Source organism: Dipodomys merriami, unplaced genomic scaffold (assembly GCF_024711535.1).
Source record: "Dipodomys merriami isolate MVZ:Mamm:240054 unplaced genomic scaffold, mDipMer1.0.p SCAF_26, whole genome shotgun sequence".
Lineage (NCBI taxonomy): Eukaryota > Metazoa > Chordata > Mammalia > Rodentia > Heteromyidae > Dipodomys > Dipodomys merriami.
The window spans coordinates 1,207,365-1,231,424 of record NW_027204048.1 but is presented as its reverse complement, the minus strand read 5'-3'; the positions used below and the strand labels follow the sequence as shown (position 1 = coordinate 1,231,424).

The 24,060-nt window shown below is 36.9% G+C and overlaps 1 protein-coding gene and 1 non-coding gene across 10 annotated transcripts in view; both read right to left on the bottom strand.

Moving 5' to 3' along the window:
- Agtpbp1 (ATP/GTP binding carboxypeptidase 1) overlaps positions 1 to 24,060 on the bottom strand; it is a 210,576-nt gene that overhangs the window by 101,377 nt on the left and 85,139 nt on the right. For all 9 annotated transcript variants that reach the window (XR_011375108.1, XR_011375109.1, XM_070035472.1 and 6 more), the window contains exons 13-14: positions 19,255 to 19,371; positions 2,063 to 2,769 (exon numbers count right to left, since the gene is read on the bottom strand). Coding sequence is in view for 7 of the 9 variants with exons in the window: in XM_070035472.1 (XP_069891573.1) it covers positions 2,063 to 2,769; positions 19,255 to 19,371 (824 nt within the window). In the remaining 2 variants the exon portion in view is untranslated. The remainder of the gene's footprint in view (positions 1 to 2,062; positions 2,770 to 19,254; positions 19,372 to 24,060) is intronic.
- Positions 5,296 to 5,397, bottom strand: LOC138837042 (U6 spliceosomal RNA). The gene has a single exon (XR_011375144.1). It is a non-coding gene; the product is annotated as a U6 spliceosomal RNA (small nuclear RNA).

The following is a 24,060-nucleotide window of genomic DNA, read 5'->3' as shown; positions in this document are numbered from 1 at the left end:
TTAAACATCTTATATAATACTTGGAACACAGGCAATGAGAATGTCAGGTATTTCAGGAAAAAGACAGTGATCTATTTAATATACAAAAAAAGTTGGACTATAATTTGTAAATCTGATTTGCAATGCAATTCTAAAGTTTATGTTTGAGGGACAAGGTCAAAGAATTTATCACAAATGGTAAAAGAGACAAGAATGGATGAAGAAAAGCCACAGCAGTTCCCAGTCTGTCTGAATTCTAAGCAATCTACAGTATCTAGTTGGCAATCACAGAAAACAGAGTTTGCCCTGGTTGTAAAATTGTGAAAAGACAAGAGCCACTACGGGAAGTAGGATTTCATTCTTTTCTTTTTTTTTCTCTCCTTTTGGTCGGTCCGTCCTGGGGCTTTATTTAACTCAAGGACTGCATGCTATCCCTGAATTTTCTTCTTCTAGGCTCTACCACTTTGAGCTACAGTTCCACATTCAGTTTGGGGAAAATTAGAGATCACAGTCTCAAGGTATTCCTGCCCTCAGCTTCCTGAGTACCTAGGATTACAGGCCTGAGCTACCAGCATCTGGTGGAACTAAGATTTCTGATGCTACAGACCACAAACTTTCTTTCTGGTTCCCAAACCCATGTGCCGTTTACAAGAGATATACAAGTATGAGGAAGCTTCTAATTTAGTGCATAGTCTGTACCCTAAAAGATGACATCTGTGCAGAGTGTTCCCTCTCAGTAAGAGCTTCACCTGTGCCTGTTATTCACCATTACAGCAAACCACAAGGCCACCTACCTCTAGATGCCACAGCCTGAAAGGGGTGGGGGAACGACTCAGTACATTCCAAAGTCCAGGCCTACTCCCACACATCCTTCCCAGTGAAGTAAGGTCCTGATTCTAAGTGAAGTGAGAGTCCATACCTGTGGATCTAAGAGCCAACTACCAGCACAAAACATACACTAAATAGTCAAGTAAAAGTGATAAATCACACTAGGTCTACAGATAAAAATAAGATGCATTTGTTGCTTTAAAGAAACTTATATTCTGGCTGGGAAGGTGACTCAGTGGTAGAGTGCTTGCTTTGCATGCATGAGGCCCTGGGTTCGATTCCTCAGCACCACATAATCAGAAAAACAAAAAACAAAAAACTTATATTCTAAGCCGGGCGCCAGTGGCTCATGCGTGTAATCCTAGCTACTCAGGAGGCTGAGATCTGAGGATTGCAGTTCAAAGCCAGCCCCAGCAGGAAAGTCCATGAAATTCTTATCCCCAAAAAAACACCAGAAAACCGGAAGTGGCGCTGTAGCTCAAGTAGTAGAGCACTAGTCTTGAGCTGAAGAGCTGAGGGACAGCACTGAGGCCCAGAGTTCAAGCCACACAACTGACCAAAAAAAAAGAAACAAACTTATATTCTAAGAAGACTCAAAACCAACAGCAAGGCCTTGCTTCTTTATAAAATACTATCTTCTTAGTCAAGAGCATTTATGTTTTTGTTGAGAAACTGATAAACCATCATCATAAAATCACCAAAAAGTAGTTCAGACATACTCCACAGGTGTTCTTATAAACCAAAATTACTAATTGGCCTTGTTTAACTCTATTTGTAATATTTAATATTACTTTGCATACTACTAATTATTTAATGTTACTACTTTTAGGAAGCCCAAGTGTTTAGGGTGTATATTTACAATTAAATTTTTAAATAAAGTATTAGTGTCTACTTTGTCTTTTTAAATCACATACCTTAACCATGTTCAAATATTAAATTACTACATAAATATTGCTAAGCAAATAAATCTGTCCTATATTTACATTCAGTCTACAGAGAATTTCTAACTTATCACAGGGTCCTGTTTGTTATTCTAGCTTCATTTGAATAAGTTATACAGTAAAGCTGCAAGGACAATATCAAAACCATGAAAAATTTCAAAAGCAGAACATATATAATTACAAACACATACAGGTAAACATACACATACAAATTTTAATTCAGAGTAGTTTTCCTCTTGATTATCCAAAGTAATTTTCAATATGAAATATGTTAACACAATAGTCTTACTTGCACAAAGAAATCTATAACTCACCGTTGTACACCATAAGGTCTCTCTAAAATAGGCTCTTTGAATGGGGGTGGAGTGTGACCAAAATAATCAGGATAAGCCACCTCTGTATATTCTGGGACAGATTTTGTATCTTTCACAATCTCAATATACAGGTCAGGGTCATGGAGTGTTGGTACATCAGGAACTTCAACTGATGGCTGTTCTACTGATGAACTAGACTCGGTATCTTCATCATCTTCAGTTTCAACCCCAGTACAACAAAGCTTCCCTAGGTGTACTGTTCGTCCCTCAAAAAGAGCATTTCCACAATTAACTACATGTGGGCATGCTTTTGTGCATGTCAGGACACTAAGAGGAAGACTATAATCCTTCTTCACTATGGCAGTCGAGCACAGGGCTGTTTGAGAAGGAATATTCTGCAATGTGATTCGGTCCAAGGCCTTCACAATATCATTGTTTAAGCTGTGGGAAGAAGTAGTTCTGTTTGGATCTCGGAGCTGCTGTAATAACGTTCTGTCATTATCTTTAGCATTTTCCTTTGTGACATCCATGAGGGTAGATTTCTTATCACCTTCCTCTCCTTTAGAAGATACTTTCTCCTTCATTACAGCCCCTTTTTTCTTTGGATTCCCAGATGCTTCTTCACCAGCTGTAGGAACAACAATGGGACCACATACTTTTCCCTCAAATACAAGAGGCTTTGGTTCTTTGGAGATTAAATCATAGTCCTGTAAAAGTGTAAAAAGGAAAGTATAATCTATTGTCAATATTAACATATATTTGCAAAACATCATCAATTTTGTATGGCATTTAAAAAACAATGCTTGAAATTTTTACAAATGGGTAAAACAGGCAATGTTATACAATAAAAGACAAAATCATTAATGATAAAATCATAACACTTTTTTACTTGTTCTATTATAAAAATAATGCCTCCATACCACAGAAAGATGGAAATTTTAGGAAGGGTAAAGTCCTCCAAAGTCCTACTACAGAAAATACACAACTAAATTATCATTATTTAATAAATATCACTAATTATCTAATGATGCTACACACAGGAAACAACATTCTAGGCAGAGAGGACTGCCAAGCCAGCAGCATCAGTGAGGAAAAATGTCTGCCTGTTCAAAGACAGGCTGGATGGAACAGAACAAAGCAAGGTAAATTCCAAGAAGCCAAAGAAGGCCAGGTACTAGAGGTTCTTAGAATTTTGATTCTGCTCTGCATGGGATTAAGAGCCAAGAGGATAAGTGCCATAACATTAAGTATTAAAAATATAGGGAGGAATGTAGGGAGGGAGGGAATACTATTCTACAGCAGCATTTATCACATGAGTAGATGACTTGAGAGAACAGAAGATACTATCTTACATACTTCAGGGTGTTTAGCAGTATATATGTGTCTCTACACACTAGATGCTAGAAGCACACATCCATACACATACTCCCTATTTGTGAAAAACAAAAGTGTCCCCAGACATTTTTAAATGACCCTTGCAAGGCCAAATGGATTTGAAAACCACTACTCCGGTACTCCTCTGAGAACAGATTGAGGAAGGAAGAACAGAAGGAGAGAAGTTGTTGCAGTGATCCAAGGAACTTCTGAACATATTGCAGAACCTAATTTATATGCTGATAGACCACATATAAGGTAGAAATCACAGGGAGGCTGCAGATGATATAGAAGTGTTCCCAACAACAACGAGAAAAACGTGATTTTGAAATTTAATTCTGGACATGCAAAATGTGGGTTACTGACACACATATTCAGGTTAAAATGAGATGCTGGATAAGTCTCAACATTAAAAAAAAAAGTTTATGCAGAACCTATGTAAACTTAGGGTCATAGTATACAGATATTATTCTATGCCATGTGAATAAAAATCATCAATGAAAAAAGAAAGCAAGGAAGACAAAAACTGAGCCATGAGATATTTGAATATTAATGTTGATGAGATGCAAATAAACTAGGAGCTCAAGGAAGAAGTTGGTCTAGAAAGATGAAAAGCATCAAGGAAGCCAAATTGAAATTAGGATGTTAATCCAGGGGCTGGTTGCTCACACATACAATCCTACCTACTCAGTAGGTTGAGACCTAGAAGGATCTGGTAGTCCAACAAACTTTGGAGGTGTGGCTCAAGTGGTAGTGCCCAAGTCCTGAACAACAAAGCCAAAGGAACTGAGTTCAAGCCCTAATAACAGTACACACACACACACACACACACACACACACACACACACACACACACACACACACACACACACACACACACACACACACACACACACACACACACACACACACACACACAGGATTGATGCTTAATTCTTTTCAAAGTATTTTTATCCATATAGGACATAAACCACATAAATACTAATTGGTTTAATAATTCTCCTGCATTTAATAGGAGTATTTAATCTTTAATAGAATGTGAAATTATTTAAACAGATAGGTAAGGTTTATATTGAACCCATTATCAAAATTTTACTGATATAAAAAACTCTGCAATGAAAAAGTTTTGCTTTCTTAGAATGATTTCCTATGTACCAAAGTGGAATTACAGGGTCAGAGTCTATATTTATTTTTGTCTGTTTTCTAAACTTCAAAAGGTTATAAAGGGGGATAAATTTAATATGGTTATTTTAACTAGCTAGTAGTTCTTGATCACAGTCACCTCTTTCCATTATTTTCTCCCATCCTATCTACCCTTTTTCCCAAACTCATTTCACATTTCACATTTTTTTAACTTTTTTTTATTGTGAAAATACTGTACAGAGGGGTTACAATTACATGGGCAAGGTACATTTCGCATTTTCTTTATCACATATACACACTGGGTATTAAAGATATATTCATTCCCTGTTCCATTTTTTTTTTTTTTTGTTGGTCGTGGGGCTTGAACTCTGGGCCTGGGCGTTGTCCCTCAGCTCTTCAGCTCAAGGCGAGCCCTCTACCACTAGAGCTACAGCGCCACTTCCCTCCCTGTTCCATTTTGTGTTCATTCATTCCTCCACTCACCCACCCACCATCCCTCTTTATTCACTCTCATTTCAGCTTCCTGATACTTACTTTATTAAGCTGTCTGCTAATTGTTCAAAGATCTTACTCCTTCAAGTTTTACTGCTGCATACAATAAATTCAACATATGCCCCTCTGGGCTTTTAAATGGGAGGGTTATGTTTGGGGTCTAAGATCCATGGCTAAGATACATGAAAGAAAACATGCTCCCTTTTTGTTTATGGGCCTGGCTTTAAAATATGGAATGCTCACATTTTGGGTTTCATCCTCATACAGGGGCCATGAATAATGTTCTCTGTATCATTCCAATTTTAGTATATTTGCTGCTGAAGCAAGCTCTCTATATTCAATTTTTTTTTTTTAGGGGGGGGGGTCAGGTCGTGGGCCTGAACTCTGGGCTTGGGCGCTGTCCCTCAGTTCTTCAGCTCAAGGCTAGCACTCTACCACTTGAGCCACAGCGACATTTCCGGCTTTTTTCTTTTCGCTTATGTGGTGCTGAGGAATTGAACCCAGAGCCTCAGGCATACAAGGCAAGCATTTACCACTGAGCCATCTTCTCAGCTCTCTCTATATTCAATTTTAAAGCCTAATATAAACTATCCTGATGCTCTCCCAAAATGCTCACATTAATGTATATTCACAACAACTACATATGTGAAGATTCCAAGTGCTACCTTGACAACATAGCTTGCACACAGCTTTTTAAAAAATTTTTCTAAATTGTTATTTAAGGAATATATTTACTATTATTCTAATTTATATTTCAACTACCAAAAAAGCAATTAATTTTCCCCACTTTTGCTAATTACTAGCAATTCTTCCTAAGGAATTTGTTTGCAACACATATTTTTTTGTTGTGTGAATCCATGTAAATCTGAGACACATACATATACACACACCCTCTTTCTCTAGATAACTCACTTTTACAAATGTTTTTCTAGATTTGCAATTTATCTTTTAATTTAGTTACGTTAATTTAAAGGTCTTTTTCTTTGGGACCGTCAAATTTTCATCATATTAAAAACAAAGGATTCAAAGATAATTCACATGAGACCTGTAGTATATATAATCCACAATGACTGTGGAAACATGAAGAGAAAAGAAACAAGTAAATTTTCATAGAAACACCAGCTGAAGGAAATATGGAAGGCTAGGTACTCCAGGGGGGAGGGAGGGGAGCAAAGGGGAGGGGGAGAGGGGGTAAAAGGACATTTACAATTGCTATATAAGATATTAGGACATTTACATATATCAATATATGTATTAAGAAAGCCAGGATAAAGGACAAATATTAAATGAAGAGAGGATTCTGTGAAAATTAATATCAGGCATGAGATTATTGATTTTAGTATAATATCTATATGATTATTCAAAGTCTCATTTAAGGTGTTTCTATTTTGGATGGCATAAATATTTGAGCTCTTATTTTTGTAACTCTGAGAATTCCAGGGCATGATAATTTGCAGCTAAACTAAGTCTGATCATTGTAAATAAAGCTACTAAATTTGTTTTCTTTACTTCTTAGTTAAAAAGAAACCAGGATAGTTGGGAAATTATCAGTAAGTTGTTTTTAAGGACTCTGACCCCTTATTTTACTCTCTACTATTGACTTTCATATAGAATTTTAAAAGTACTTGAAAAAAGGTTTTAATAATATTAAAAGTATCACAAAATATTCCACTTCTTTGTGTTTTTATAATCTCCTATCCTATGACATTTCTATGATAACTAAAAAAGACTGCAGTTCACATTATGAAAGTATAGTCTGGTGACCATGGGTATTCTCACCTCAAAGAAAATGTTGGAGATAAACTAAAACTAACATAAGATAAAACTAGTCTAAGATAAATCCTACCACAAAAATGGAAACCCAGAAAGCTAACCCTCAAACATGTGGTCCTAGAAATAACCCTCCCACAAATCAATCAAGGATAAGGAAAACCAACTCTTTAAGCCTTAGCACTAAGATGGTGGAAAATGTTACTACTCACAAATTGGTACCAAAAGCCTGCTATCACATCACATGGATTTGCAAGCCTGAATTCACATTATCAGGGTGATCCAAAAACCTTCAAGGAAGAATTTAACAGTGCCTGTCAAAAGCAACAACAACAAGACTAGAGTATCTACATAATTTTTGCAAACAAAAAAATATAAAGAAAATGTAGTTAATATTCTATACTTAATTTTTAAGCAAATAAGGTAAAAGGAAAGGAGGAGAGAAAGTGGGACTAAGAGAGGTAATGCTTTAGACACAGTTATGGTGGTACATACCTGTAATCCCAGGACTAGGGAGACAGAAGCAAAGACAAGCCAGGGCTACAGTGGAGATGCTATCTCCCAACACACAATCAAACTACAAACTTTGATACATAGTGAATCTAAAAAGACAATGAGAGAGCTGGCAAATTGCTTTGATGAAATAAACTACATATAGCATAAAGAGAGAAAGCAGTATCAAAAAGAAGTTCAAAAACATGGAAAATTAAATGGCTTCCAACCAATTAGAACTAAAAAAGAGAAAAGAGAGCAAAAAGGACAAGAGGTATTCCCGATCCTACAAGAAAACAACTCAAGAATTCAAACACACATATTCCAAACAGGAATTCAAAGAGGAAAATCCACATACATACAACATACATTCATAGATACATACATACAGCTGCATTTCTGGGAAACTGAGAAATACTAAAGTCAAAATTTTACCTTAAAAGCCACCAAAGCTTGATTCTATTAAGTGAAAATATATAAGTTTTTCCATACACTCAGAAATTTCACTCAGAGGTATTTACACCCAAACAAGTGAAGGTGTATGTCCACTAAAGTTTTATACACAAATGTTCGTATCAATTTTATTTATGTTAGTCCAAACTACAAGTAATCTCATATTCATCAATACATGAGTAAGTTGTGGAATATTCACATTATAAACTACTAATTGATCCAAAAACCCACTAAAATGTAGTAAGGTGTAAATCTCAAAAACATAAGCTGAATAAAAAGTCTTACACTTAAGACTAAATAGTATGATGACATTCATAAGAAGTTCTAAAATAAGCAAAATTAAGCACCATGCTATGGACCAATGGTTAGCTGGGCAGAAAATGAGCAGAATAAGAAGTACAAAAAGTAGTCTGAAAAGATGGAAATAATTCTGTCTCTTGACTAGAATGGTAGTGAAAATAGTTCTACAGAAATTTGTCAAAATCCACAGCCGGGCGCTGGTGGCTCACGCCTGTAATCCTAGCAACTCAGGAGAGGCTGAGATCTGAGGATCGCAGTTCAAAGCCAGCCAGGGCAGCAAAGTCCATGAGACTCTAATCTCCAATAAAAAACCACTCAGAAAACTCAGAAGTGGCTCTGTGGCTCAAGTGGCAGAATGCTAGCCTTGAGCTGAAGAGCTCAGGAACAGCACCCAGAGTTCAAGCCCCATGACCAACCAAAAAGAAAAAAGAAAAGAAATTTGTCAAAATCCATTGGTTTTAATTAAGCATAACTTATTGTGTATTAATTCTACTTCAATAATATTTACTTTGTAAAGGTAACTAGAGTGGGGAAAAAGACTAACTTTCAAGAATACAAATAAGTGATGGTAAGAGACAGTGTATGGTACAACTAGACATTTTTCAGACAAAAGAAAATATCGCCAGATAAAAGTTCTAGTAAGCACAAATAAAAAATTCTTAAATTGCCAGGCGCTGGTGGCTCACGCCTGTAATCCTAGCTACTCAGGAGGCTGAGATCTGAGGATCGAGGTTCAAAGCCACCCCGGGCAGGAGAGACCGTGAGACTCCTATCTCCAATAAACCACCAGAAAACCGGAAGTGGCGCTGTAGCTCAAGTGGTAGAGCGCTCGCCTTGAGCTGAAGAGCTGAAGGACAGAGCCCAGGCCCAGAGTTCAAGCCCCACAGCCGACCAAAAAAAAATTCTTAAATTCTAAGAGTATACTGTAACAAAATAACTAAACATAATACACTAAATGTAACAGACATATTTGTTGTTTAAGTTTTTCTTTTGAAAACAGATAAATTGGTTTGGGAAATGATCATAGTTCAAGTACTGTGCTTCCATGCATCATGGAATGAAAGAGGAAAGAATCTCATTAACAGAATGTCAAGACTAACTAGAATTTCTGCATATATGTCAATATTCACATTTAAGCTTCAAATATATTGTTATACATAACAGCTAACAAAAATTTTGACTTCAATAAAATATAACAACACTGCAGAGCTTTTAAAGGAAAAACTGAAATAAGAAAAACTAGTCCAAATGAAGGCAAGAAAAAAATGAAATACAAAATAAAATATAAACCCAAAATACTAAAATTACATGTAAATGATCTAAATGTTCCACTGAATGACAAAAGTCAGACTTAATTTTTAAAATTCAATTATATGCTCCATAAAATATACAAATCTAAAAAGAATTTAAAAGAGAGATTTTAAAAGACCAGGCAGCTAGCATGGGTGACTCATAAATATACTGCTAGCTACTCAGAAGGCTAAGATCTGAGGATTTCTGTTCAAAGCAAGCCAGGGCAGGAAAGTCTAAGGACTAATCTTTCCAATTAACCACCAAAAAGTCAGAAGTAGAGCTGTGGTTCAAGAGATAGAACACTAGACTTGAGCAAAAAATCTCAGGGATAATGCCCAGGCCCTCAGTTTAAGCCCCAGAATTAGCAACAGAAAAAAAGAAAAGAAAAGAAAGAAAAAGAAAAAGGTAAATAATTAAAATTAATGTAGCTAAATGTTTTTGTTTCAAATATATTTGCCTTCAAGTTTTAGATATAAATTTACTAACTTCATAATTTATCATTCCAAAAGGAAGTAAGCTCGATTTACATTTATACAAAATAAAGAAGCTTCAAAAAGACATATAACTAAAATTGGCAGACCTTGAAGTTATATTCATAATCACACACAAAAAAAACTCAACATATTTCTTTACAATTAAGAGAAAAAGAAATCCATAGACATAAAAAAATCCTGAATACAAATATCTCATCCAAATAAATATACAAAAAAGAACTAAAGAATCCTAAGCACTTCAAAAATAGTAACAAGTTTGATAATATTCAATGTGTAAAACAAGATGCAAAACATTATAATGAAAGACTATGTCATGTCCTCTTGTCTTATTATAATGTGCTAGTACTACAATATCTTTCTCTCTCTCTCTCTCTCTCTCTCTCTCTATATATATATATATATAAAGTAATTAAAGGCAATGAAACGAAAAGGTAATAAAAATACTAATCTCAAAAATGTTGTTTATAAGATGTTACTAAAATAGTAAATATATACACAATGGAATTCTACTATTCTTTTTTTGGGGGGGAGGAGGGGTGGTTCGGTCATGGGGCCTGAACTCTGGGCCTGGGCACTGTCCCTCAGCTCTTCAGCTCAAGGCTAGCGCTCTACCACTTGAGCCACAGTGCCACTTCCGGCTTTTTTCTTTTTGCTTATGTGGTGCTGGGGAATCGAACCCAGGACCTCATACATGCAAGGCAAGCACTCTACCACTGAGCCACCTTCCCAGCCCCTCTACTATTCTTTAGAAAAAATGATATTGTATCATTTGTAAAGAAATAGAAAGAACTTGGAAAAGTCATGTTAAGTGAATAAAAGTCAGGCTCAGTGCAACAAAGTATGCATGGTTTCCCTTATAGGTAGAAGCTAAATTTAGCTTATAACTTATAAGTAAATACACTGGGTGCTATGCAAATATTTACAAATGTATTAACTGAAATCTGATGGTAATTCAAGGAAGAACTCAGTGCAATTCTTTAGAAAAGCAAAATCAAAGTTCAGCAAAATAAAATATCAGGAAGCAGGTGCCCCAAAAAAGTGGGCTGGGGTCAAGAGGAAAAAGGCAGATGAATGAGGTAGAGACAATGGGGAGAATGCAGTGAAGAAGCTACAAAGAAATGGTAACTAAGCAAGGGATGGGAGAAAATGTAGAAAAAGGTGACACTAATCAAGTTATATCGTATTCACAAACTGCATTATTAAATGGCAACACCTTTGTACAACTACTTAAATAAAATAACAAAATAAAACAGAGGTAAGTTTATAACATACATATATGTTTAATAAAAAAGAAAAAGTGTGGAAGTTATTAGATATTTGTTTATATAATACAAAAAGAACAAAAAAGACAGGAAACAAAAATTGGCACTTTACATATATTATTTTAAAACAGACCATTATTCTAAAAAACAGTAAGAAAAAAAATGTGCTAGTTGCTGGCTCATGCGTGTAAATCCTACTCAGGAGGCTAAAATCTAGAGGATCATGGGTTGAGGCCAACCCACAGAGAAAAGTTTTCTAGACTCCATCTCCAAAATAACCAGCAAGAATCAGTGCAGGAGGTGTGGCTCAAGTAAAATAGTAGCCAACTACCAAGACTACAAGTGTGAAACATTGAGTTCAAGCCCTAGTAGTAGTAGTAGTAGTAGTAGTAGTAGTAGTAGTAGTAGTGGAGGTGGGGTGGAGGGAGAGACATGCTAAAAGAGATTACAGAAATTAGTTAGTATGGGCTGGGAAGGTGGCTCAGTGGTAGAGCGCATGCCTTGCATGCTCAAGGCCCTGGGTTCGATTCCTCAGCACCACATAAGCAAAAAGAAAAAAGCCGGAAGTGGCGCTGTGGCTCAAGTGGTAGAGCACTAGCCTTGAGCTGAAGAGCTGAGGGACAGTGCCCAGGCCCAGAGTTCAGGCCCCACGACCGGACCCAAAAAAAAAAAAAAAAAGAAATTAGTTAGTATAAAAGAGAATTGTATGTACAAAAAATGACTTGTGGCCAGGCAACAGTGGCTAACGCCTGTAATCCTAGCTACTGCAGAGGCTGAGATGTGAGGATCAAGGTTCAAAGCCAGCAGGAAAGTCTGTGAGATTCTTATCTCCCAATTAACCACCATAAACTGGAAGTGACATTGTGGCTCAAGTGGTAGAGCACTCACCTTGAGCTGAAGAGTGCAGGGACAGCGCCCAGTCCAAGTTCAAGCCCCATGACAAACCAAAAAAAAAAAAAAAAAGATTTTACTCTATAAATATCTTCCACAAATAACTATGATAAAAATTTAAATCCAGGGGCTGGGAAGGTGGCTGAGTGGTAGAGCACTTGCCTTGCATGCATGAGGCCCTGGGTTCGATTCCTCAGCACCACATAAGCAAAAAGAAAAAAGCCGAAGTGGCGCTGTGGCTCAAGTGGTAGAGTGCTAGACTTGAGCTGAAGAGCTGAGGGACAGTGCCCAGGCCCAGAGTTCAGGCCCCACGACTGGACCAAAAAAAAAAAAAAATTTAAATCCACAGCTGGGCACCAGTGGCTCATAATCCTAGCTACTGTGGAGACTGAGATCTACGCATGGAGGTTGCAAGCCAGACCAGGCCAAAAAGATCCCCTAAGGTGCTCATCTCCAAAATCACTCTAAAACCAGAAGTGCAGGAAGAGAGGGAGGGAGGGAGGGAGGGAGGGAGGGAGGGAGGGAGGGAGGGAGGGAGGGAGGGAGGGAGGGAGGGAAGGAGGGAAGGAGGGAAGGAGGGAAGGAGGGAAGGAGGGAAGGAGGGAAAGTTAACAAAAATTTAAATCCAGGAGCTGGGAAGGTGGCTCAGTGGTAGAGCACCTGCCTTGCATGCATGAGGCCCTGGGTTCAATTCCTCAGCACCACATAAGCAGAAAAGAAAAAAAAAAGCCGTATGTGGCACTGTGGCTCAAGGGTAGAGCGCTAGCCTTGAGCTGAAGAGCTGAGGGACAGCACCCAGGCCCAGAGTTCAGGCCCCATGAATGGACCCCCCAAAAAAATTATTTTGAATGCAAGGGGCAAATATGAATAGGAAAAGATATAATTGAAATGAACTGGTACAATGATGGCTCAATGAAGTATTTTCTTATTTTTTTTTGTCAGTCGTGGGGCTTGAACTCTGGGCTTGGGTGCTGTCCCAGTCTTCAGCTCAAGGCAAGTGCTCTACCGCTTGAGCCACTGCGCCACTTCCAGTTTTCTAATGGTTTATTGGAGATAAAAATCTCACAGATGTTCCTGCCCCCGGGCGGGCTTTGAACTGAGATCCTCAGATCTCAGCATCCTGAATAGCTAGGATTACAGGCACCCAGCTGTAAGTACTTTCAAACACTTCGTTCTGGAATCAATCCATCTTTTTAACCCACAATAGAACATCACTTAAATACTGCTACCTATTATTCAATTTACACCTTCAAAATCAGAGACTGAAGTACGTGAAATGTGAATTCTTCTCAAATTTAAAAATGAGAGGGACTGGGAAGGTGACTCAGTGGTAGAGCGCTTGCCTTGCAATGCATGAGGCCCTGGGTTCGATTCTTCAGCACCACATAAGCAAAAAAAAAAAAAAGTCAGAAGTGGCGCTGTGGCTCAAGTGGTAGAACGCTAGCCTTGAGCTGAAGAGCTGAGGGACAACGCCCAGGCCCAGAGTTCAGGCCCCACAACAGGACCCAAAAAAAAAAAAAGAGATAGAGAGAAAGATAATCAGTATCAGCACAACCACGTTAGAAATGAATCCACCTATATAACAAAAAAGACAATCTGTTTAACATACACTACAGAAATTCTATAAAACTTAATAACACAATACACAAAGCATTAATAAATGTGTGCTAACTTGAAATATTTACTTGAAGTAGCTTCTTTTGCTTAAACAATAAGGAGTAACTCAGAGAAACTTTATAGGGCTCTTACATTCAAAGAAACCTATGTTTATAATCTGACTCAGACCATGCCTAGTGAGCCTAAAAGTAACAACTGCTCAAAAGCAGCCAATCTGAAGAAAAAGGTCCACTACTCATAGTATTAGGATATCCTATAGGAAACCAACCAAGCTTCTCCTATGCTGGAAAAGAGACTATGACTAGGAAATAGGAAATCTAAAGATGTTATTTATCTAAAGAAAGAACAACTTGTAATCACAAAATAATAAATATATACATATATCCTCATATTGGATAATTATATAATAACATGTAATAGTCAAAACTCTCCCCAAATCCCTTGCCTGTTTTTTTCACACAGTGAAAAACACCAGCCAGATTCACCTGCAGTTCTCACACGTGTAATGTTTTCTACTTTTGAGGTAGAGATCTGGGGAGCTGAAGTTGATAAGCACCATCTCAACAAAAAATCTGGCCATAGTGGTTCAAGTTTATCATCCCAGCTACATAGGAAGCATATATAGAAGGATTCAAATTCAGGCTAGCCTGAGCACAAATGTGAAACTTTATCTTAAAAAGTAACTAAAGTGATGGGCTGGTAAGGTGGCTCAGTGGTAGAGCGCTTGCCTTGCATGCCTGAGGCCCTGGGTTCGATTCCTCAGCACCACATAAGCAAAAAGAAAAGAGCCAGAAGTGGCTCTGTGGCTCAAGTGGTAGAGCAATAGCCTTGAGCTGAAGAGCTGAGGGACAGCGCCCAGGCCCATAGTTCAGGCCCCATGACCAGACCCCCCCGCCAAAAAAAGTAACTGAAGTGAAAAAGGCTAGGGGTGTGGTTCAAGTGGTAGAGTATCTACCTAGCAAATGCAAAGTGCTGAATTCCAATCTCAGTACCAAAGGAAAAAAAAAACAGCCATATAATTTCTATAGGTTTAGGGCTGGGAAGGTGGCTCAGTGGGAAAGTGTTTGCCTTGCATGCATGAGTCCCTGGGTTCAATTCCTCAGCACCACATAAGCAGAAAAAGCATGATATGGCACTGTGGCTCAAGTGGTAGTGCACTAGCCTTGAGCTGAAGAGCAGAAGGACAGCAGCTCCCAGGCCCAGAGTTCAGGCCTCATGAACAACACAAAAAAAAAAAAAAAAAAAAAAAAAAAAACCAATAATTTCTATAGGTTTGAAGAGCTAAAGTAACTCCACTTTGAGGTTAACTCCACCATCTTGAGCTAGGCTGCCCTCAGAGTAACCCCAAGAGAGAAAACAAACAAAACAAAAACAGATTGCCACCAACCCTGCCCACCCTAAAGAGAGCAGAACAGTTGCACAAGCGTTCCAAGAGCCAAACATACCTATAGTTCAGAAAAAGGGTAGTGCGGTTAGGGTAGGCTCAAACCAATTATGTATCTGCTTGTGTGGAAATTCCCTAAACTTGTTTGTTCAATACTATAAAAGATGTGCTGATATCTATCAAAAGTCTTCCAACAAAAAAAAGCCCAGGACCAGATGGATTCACAGCAGAATTCTATAAGACCTTTAAACAAGAACTAATACCCATACTCCTCAAGCTCTTCAGAGAAACAGAGAAGGAGGGAGCTATCCCAAACTCATGCTATGAAGCCACTATTACACTCATCCCCAAACCAGGCAAAGACCCAACCAAAAAGGAGAATTACAGGCCAATTTCCTTGATGAACACAGATGCAAAGATCCTTAACAAGATTCTAGCTAACAAGATCCAGAAACACATAAAAAAAATCATACACTATGACCAGGTAGGCTTCATCCCAGAGATGCAGGGATGGTTTAACATACATAAGCCAATAAATGTAATCCAACACATCAACAGAGCCAAGGTCAAAAATCACATGATTATCGCCAAAGATGCAGAAAAGGCCTCTGATAAAATTCAACATTCATGCATGCTAAAAGCATGAGAAAATAGGAATAGAAGGAACATTTCTAAAAACAATAAAAGCCATTTATGACAGACCAATAGCCAATATTATACTTAATAGGGAAAAACTACAACCAATTCTCCTAAAATCATGAACAAGGCAAGGATGCCCACTGTTTCCACTTCTCTTCAATATAGTCCTGGAACCCTTAGCCAGGGCAATAAGGCAAGAAAAAAAACATTAAAGGGATCCGCATAGGGAAAGAAGAAGTTAAACTATCCCTTTTTGCAGACGACATGATACTATACCTTCACGATCCCAAAAACTCCATCCCCAAACTCTTAGAAATCATAAATCACTTCAGCAAAGTAGCAAGATACAAAATAAACCCACAAAAATCAGTTGCCTTCCTGTACACTGACAATGTACAAGAAGAGAGGGAAATAAAGGGAGCAACCCCATTCACAATAACCTCCCAAAAATTAAAATATTTAGGAATTAACCTAATCAAAGATGTAAAAGAACTATTTAATGAAAACTATAAAAAGTTAAAGAAAGAAATTGCAGAAGACACTAGGAAATGGAAAGACCTCCCATCCTCTTGGATAGGCCGACTTAATATACTAAAGATGGTAATACTTCCAAAAATAATATACATATTCAATGCAATTCCTATTAAAATCCCAATGATGTACATCACTGAAATACAAAAAACAGTCCAAAAATTCATATGGAACAACAAAAGACCTAGAATAGCCAAAACAATTGTAGGGAATAAAGACAACATGGGAGGGCTATCCATGCCAAACTTCAAACTCTACTACAGAGTTATCATAACAAAGACAGCATGGTACTGGCACAAAAACAGACTCGAAGACCAATGGAACAGAATAGACGATCCAGAAATAAATCCACAGGCCTACAGCCAGCTGATATTCGACAAAGGAGCCAAAGACATACAATGGAAGAAACACAGCCTCTTCAACCACTGGTGCTGGGAAAACTGGGCGGCCACATGCAGAAAACTAAAAGTGGACCCCAGCCTATCACCATGCACCAACATCAACTCAAAATGGATTGAAGACCTTAACATTAAACCTGAATCTTTGGAACTACTGCAGGACAGAGTAGGAGAGACACTTGAACTAATAGACACAGGAAGGAACTTCCTGAACAGAGTCCCAGGGTCACAACAAATTGGAGAGCCTTGACAAATGGGACTACCTTAAAATAAAAAGCTTCTGTACAGATAAAGCTATCGCAACCAAGCTAGAAATACAACCAACTAATTGGGAAAAAATATTTACCAGCAATATATCAGACAAGGGGTTAACATCCTGTATATACAGGGAACTCAAAAGACTAATTGGTTTTAACAAACCAATTACTAAATGGGCAAGGGAACTAAAGAGGGACTTCTCAGATGAAGAAATAAAAACGGCAAAGAAACACATGAAGGAAATGTAAATATACACAACCCTGAGATACCACCTTACCCCAGTCAGAATGGCCCACATCCACAAATCAGCCAACGACAAATGCTGGAGGGGATGTGGAGAAAGAGGAACGCTATTATACTGCTGGTGGGAATGTACACTTATACAACCACTTTGGAAAGCAGTCTGGAGGGTCCACAAAAAGCTAAAGATTGACCTCCTTTACGACCCAGTCATACCACTTCTAGGCATCTACCCTGAACAATAGGAACCAATATACAAGGAAACCTCCATGTTTATTGCAGCACTGTTCACAATAGCTAGGATATGGAAACAACCCAGATGCCCCACCACAGATGAATGGATCCAAAAATTGTGGTATCTATACACAATGGAATATTATGCAGCCATTAGAAATGACAAAATAATGGCATTTGCAGGGAAATGGATGGAGCTAGAAGGAATCATGTTGAGCGAGGTAAGCCAAGAACGAAGAGACAAACAGTACATGGCCTTCCTGATATGTGGATGCTAAATCCAAAATGTTAGGTGATACGACAAAACTAACAGGACTTAAGAAACAAAGAACTCCCACTCATCTGGTCAAACCACTACTAAATATCCCCATGCTGCTGATCACATGTATGGTATATATGTGTACACCGTTATATGTTATAGACTGTGATAGACAATTTGCTCCAGGAAAGTTAGAATGAATTTGTGACTTTAAATGAACATCATTATTCCACAATACTGTGAAATTTGGGAAATTATGCCATCACTTAATCACAATTAAAAAAAAAAAAGAACCTCGAGGAAGGTAGGGAGGGAAAGGATGGTAGGGGGAAAACAATGGAGGGGGTAACAATGCTCAATAGGAAGTGTACTCATTACCTTACTCATGTAACTGCAACCCTCTGTATAGTATCTTTACAATTAAAAAAAAAAACCTGTGCTGATTTTGTGCTCAAGGCCTCTTAGCGTGACGTCACCGGTTACCAAGTATGTGGAGGACTAAGCTCCAGCTTGCAAATAAACAACTCTTTTGCTGTTTGCACTGGTCGTGGTCTCTGGTGGTCTTTCAGGGGTTCCGAGTCCATGTACAACAGGTTGAATACAGGAAAATCACTTCATAGGCTTTCTCAAACACCTCTTTCTGTCCTTTCTGTTTATCCTTCCTTCCTATTTTCCTTCCTTCCTTCCTTTCTCCCTTCCTTCCTTCCTTCTTTCCTTTTTCGTTTTTGACAACTATCACTCCCCTATGATTCCTAGTTTCAAAGTACCTCTCAACAAACTTCAAATCTATGTGGAGTACCAACACACAGAGGACAGGGGGTAAAGGACACTTGATCTTCTCCTGAATCCAAGGTTCATTCCCATTGAGAGATGTGAAAAATTACAGCTTTATAGCAATAAAATGTAAACCCTGTCCAGACAGGGTTTCTATATTTCTGCATAACTTCACATTAAGGTCCTTTTCTTTAAGCAAGTGGAATAAAATTTGGTGAACAAGAAAGTATGCAACACAACTCTAATCAATTCTTTGAAATTACCTAGTTTAAGCATACACTTTAAGATACTGAGCAGTTCCAATTACCAAAGGATCGACCACAAATAAGCAACAAAGAATGAGAAATCAAATAAAATTGCCAAAAATTCAGTCTACTGTTTGCTATGTTATTCCAGCTGACTAATTACAACTCAATAAATAAATGAAAATAAGAAATGTTAATAAGAAGTCATCCTTCTGATGAATCAACTTAGACTTGAAAGACTTCAAACTATCATCCTCCCATTTTTTCCTATTGGTATATAGCAAACTAGAGCAAGGGAGGGTTAACCACACATACTTTTTAATCCAAACACAACTGATAAAAGAAAGACAGTATCAACACTTAATAGCATCATTTTAAAGAATATTAAGACAGAATAAAAAAATTCCATCAGGTCAAAGTAATGAACCAATGTGACAACGAACTTTTAGAAGCTACTTCCATCTTCCCTCAATTTACAAATAAGCAATTTGCAGCTCAGAATATTGAAAAAATTATCCAATGTTACTAAGAAAGGCAACAGTAGTATCATTTTTATTAATAAGAAACTGATTATTGCTCTACTGAAAAACAAAAGAACTTTTCAGTAAAATCCATACATAAAAAAATTTTAAATTTTCTATGTTTATACCTGAAAATCATCAATAAGTTCAGGGAAAAGATGTTCATACATTTTTAGTTCTTCTATTGTTCGTCCTGGTACTTGCTGGGGTTTCAATTTGTTAATATCTGTTTCAATATCATCATTCTGAAATAATAAAAATAGCACACCATTAGTTTTTTAAAATACATTATAGGATATATTTTTATTTTAAATGTTCCAAAATATTAATTACATCTGATTACAGAATAATCACTAAACACAGGTTGTATTAATTGTATCAAACATCCAACTTTTTTGTTTATTATTTTTTGGACTCCTAATACTGTTGGCTTTGATTTTATTTTCATTATGAATTTTTTTTTGTTTTTGTTTTGTTGGTCATGGAGCTTGAACTCAGGGCCTGGGCCTTGTCCCAGCTCTTTTGCTCAAGGCTAGCAGTCTACCACTTTGAGCCACAGTGCTGGGTTTTTGGTGGTTAATTGGAAATAAGAGTCTCATAGACTTTTCTGCCCAGGCTGGCTTTGAAATGTGATCCTTAGATCTCAGCCTCCTGAGTAGATAGGATTATCGGCATGAGCCAACAGCACCTAGCTCATTACTCATTATGGTTTATTTGGTCTCTTTGAGACACAAAGCCTGTGTCAAGATCAATGCTTAGTATGCTCTATCAATCTTCATGTCTTCATGTTGCCCCTAAATAGAAATAAGCTTAAGAATACTTTTTATTTGGAACTATAAAAAGAGAACAAAGAAAACTGTTTGGGGATATTATTTTTTAGGAAGAAGGGAGCAAGAATTGTAATAAAAGGGATGAAACTAATTGGCATACAGTATAAACAAATATAGAAATGTAACAATGAAATTACAATTACTTTAACTTAAAAGAGGATGTATACCAAAAAATAAAAGGATATGCATCTAGAATCAATTTGGTCCAGAATCTCACAGAACAGCACTGACACACCCACTCATAAAAGAACAATGGTTAATTCACTTAGTCCCCATACTAATTTCTAGCATCCTCAATAACTAGCTTGACACGGATACAAATTCATCATTACCTTCAGGGATGATTAAAGAGAGAGAATATAACCACATGTTAATTTTTAAGTGAAACACATATTCGAAATTTTTTATTTATCTTACTACCACAAACAACTTAATATTCAACCTTAAAGCCAAGTTTATTTTACTGTGTTTCTGTTTTCCATACATATATTTGACTTTATATATGTTAACTAAAAGTTTAAATAGGGGCTGGGAAGGTGGCTCAGTGGTAGAGCGCTTGCCTTGCATGCATGAGGCCCTGGGTTTGATTCCTCAGCACCAAATAAGCAGAAAAAGCCGGAAGTGGGGCTGACACTCGAGTGGTAGAGTGCTAGCCTTGCGCTGAGGAGCTGAGGGACAGCGCCCAGGCCCAGAGTTCAGGCCCCACGACTGACCGAAAGAAAAAAAAAAAAAGATAAAAGTTTAAATAGGAAAATATAGTATTATTATTTTATATTTTGAAAGTTAGCTATTATTTGTATAACCAAGGTACAAAATGTTTAATTTTTAAGTGGTATTAGTCTCCAGTATGTAATTATTATTAAATATGCAAATTCATCTTTAAAATATACTTAACATATTTTTATTAAAAATGAATAGAATATATAATACATCCAAAATAAGAAAATAACTTACAAAGTCTCTTTCTCTAAACACAATACTTTGTTTAGTATTAATATGATACTTTGAAAATGTGGCCTTATAAGTTTTTTTAAAACTTTAAAAAATTGTAAAGCAGTCAAGTGGAGAAAGAAAATTGCAACATTTTGATAGCCTGACTATAAGGCAAGTTTGAGTTTGAGAAGAAATGGAAGGGATAGACTCCTGACAGACTTATCTCAAAGAAAACAGGCATGCTGCCACTCCTAAATATGTTTCTACAGTTAAAGAAGGTACGGAAAATACATTTAAAGTTATGGCCATCTGAATGTGAGTCTTCTAGAAATTCAAGGTCTCTTCCAGAAATACTCTAGAATGAAAAAATCTGGGGCAAAGAAAATGAAATCACTATGCTGAGGAAAAAGCAGTTCATAAGCTACAAATCCATTAAAACACAAAGTACTATAATAACCACTGTACTGCAGAAGGAGTATACCTGAATTATGACAGAACTCATGAGATTCAGACTAAAGTAGCAAAAAGTAAGGAAAGTCCAAGTTCAATAAGCCAGCGATAGAAAGAGACTGTGTCAAAGGAAAAAGGAAGTTAAATACAACTCAGCAGCTTCAAAAAGTCAACAATTTAATAACCCTTAAGGAAAAATACTACTCTCCCTGATAAAGAAAGTGGAACTTTACCAGACTGCCTTCTGATCCAAGTTCTCCCTGATACCCCAGTGACTAATGCAAGCTAAAAGATGGTGACATCACAAAAAAGAACCTTTCAGATTGAAGAAAGCTAAAAAAATGAGATAAGTAAATGCAATGTCTGAAGTTAGGGTCTATGCTAGAGAGGAAAAGACAATCTTATATAAAATAGTGTATGATCAATTGACAAAATTGAATATAGATTAGATCAAATTTTCACATCACACACACTTAAGAAGTTGACAATATTCTGATAATATTGAAATGTTCACGGGTAAAGGACATGGCACAAGACATGTATCTTACACTTTGCATGAGTGCATATTTATGTATATATTCACAATTTTCCAGCAGCAAAATCAGTAACTGTTGAGTTCTATTTTCCCATCAATCTCTACCCTGTATCTATGCAATCATCACACCAGACAATGTCAATGGGAATCCAGAGACACAGAGAATGAATTACACTGAATGTGAAATCATGTTGGGTTTCTTTTTAACCAGTAAAACTGCTGGACTGGAGGTATGGTTCAAGCAGTAGAGTGGCAACTATGGCAAGAAAACCAAGTGCGAGGCCCTTTCTTTCTTGTTTTAGTTTTTAGTTTTGGTTTGGTTTTGTGTGGGTTCTGGGGGTTTGAACTCAGTCAGGGCTTTGCACTCCCACTTGGATTTTTTTTGCTCAAGGCTGGCACTCTACCACTCAAACCACATCTCCACTTCCAGTTTTTGCTGGTTAACTGGAGATAAGAGATTCACAGACTTTTCTGCCTGGGGTAGCTTTGACCCTCAATCCTTAGATCTCAGCCTCCTTAGTAGCTAGGATTATAGGTGTGAGCTATTGGCACCTGGCTTGTAAACATTTCTTTCTTTTTTATTAAAACAATTTTTTTGATCCTGAGGCTTGAACTCAGAGCCTGGGCACTCACTGTCCCTGAGCTTTTTCACTTAAGGCAAGCCATAGTCCACTTCCAGGTTAAGAAAGGTTTTCTATCAAAATGAAACATTTCTTTAAATTTTTAAAATATTTTTATTGTTATTATATATAGGTGGAGCTGAGATGTAGCTCAGTGGCAAAGTGCTTGCCTAGCAAGTACAACGTTCTAAGTTCGATATGTGATGTAGAGATGGGTTTTATATATATGCATGATATATATATATATATATGATATATGATATATAAAGGTGATGTAGAGAGGGGTCACAGGTTAATAAGTCAAGTAATGACTGCATTTCTATTTGGATAATGTCACTCCTTCCTTCAACTGTCTCCTAGTTTTTCCCAACCATCCCCACCCACACATTGTCTACTTACTTTCTAACATAGTACCTACTGAAAACCATTGTTACATTTGATCACCCTTTGTCAAAATAAAACATTGTAAAGATAAAAATTCATCTGAGAAATTTGGTGTTTTAATCTGGAAATTTTTACTATCCTCAAATACCTGTCAAAGAATCCACCTATTTTTGAAATAATACCTGTGACAAAAAGAACACTTCACACAGAAAATTTAAGTATTTAGAGCCTATCAATTCTTTCACTAACTTTTACAATCAAAATTTCAATTACCCTACAGTTCTTACCCTGACCATTTGAACTTGCACTATTTTCCTTCTTAAGGCTAGAATGAAGACATCCATTTGACTAATTTGACAATTTTGCAAAAAGATGCCTTGGTTGATGAAGCTTGGTGATTTTATATCTACTATTAGGGCAGATATCATCCTGAATCTTGGATTCTGGAGAATCAAATATTCAGTGTGTCCCAATTTTCATTTTAATGCAATACTCCAATATTTTTTGAAAGATCGACAACAGTCCAATTAAAGTCCTTTCTCCCAAAACCAAGCAATAGGTTAAACAGCTGATAAAGCAGAAACAATGTTTCTACAAATGCTATCGTAGGCCCATACAAATAAAGGAAAACACTAAATAAATTTTAAAAATAAATACCACTAAGTAACAGTGTATACACTTCCAGAGGTGCCATAAAAGCCTGAAAATTCAACTACCTCTTATATCTAACATCTAATAAAATGTCACAATACTTTCATATTTTCTCAATTCAGTAAACATTTTTTCTCTTTCAGCAAACATCTCCTTTTTCTTTTCCAATTAACTAAAACCTAAGGATTATTACATAAACACTATTTCCAAAAGAAAAAAAAGTATCAGCCATACAGTTTTCCTATTCTTTTTATATTCTCAAAAGATTGCTCAAAATGTAATGCATTTTGTAGTAAGTTGCCACAACAGACTATTAAGCCACTTTCCTTATATTTCTTAGATTTCAAAATCAAAGTCAGGCTGGGGAATGTCTCAAGTGATAGAGCATAAATCTTACAAACATGCAATCCTGAATTCAAATCCTAGAGTACCATCAAATATCAAAGTTAGAGAATTAGATTAAGTTTGTCTAATCAGGGGAAAATTTACTTTTCAGAGCAGTGATTTAAAGCAAAATTTATTCTTCAATCA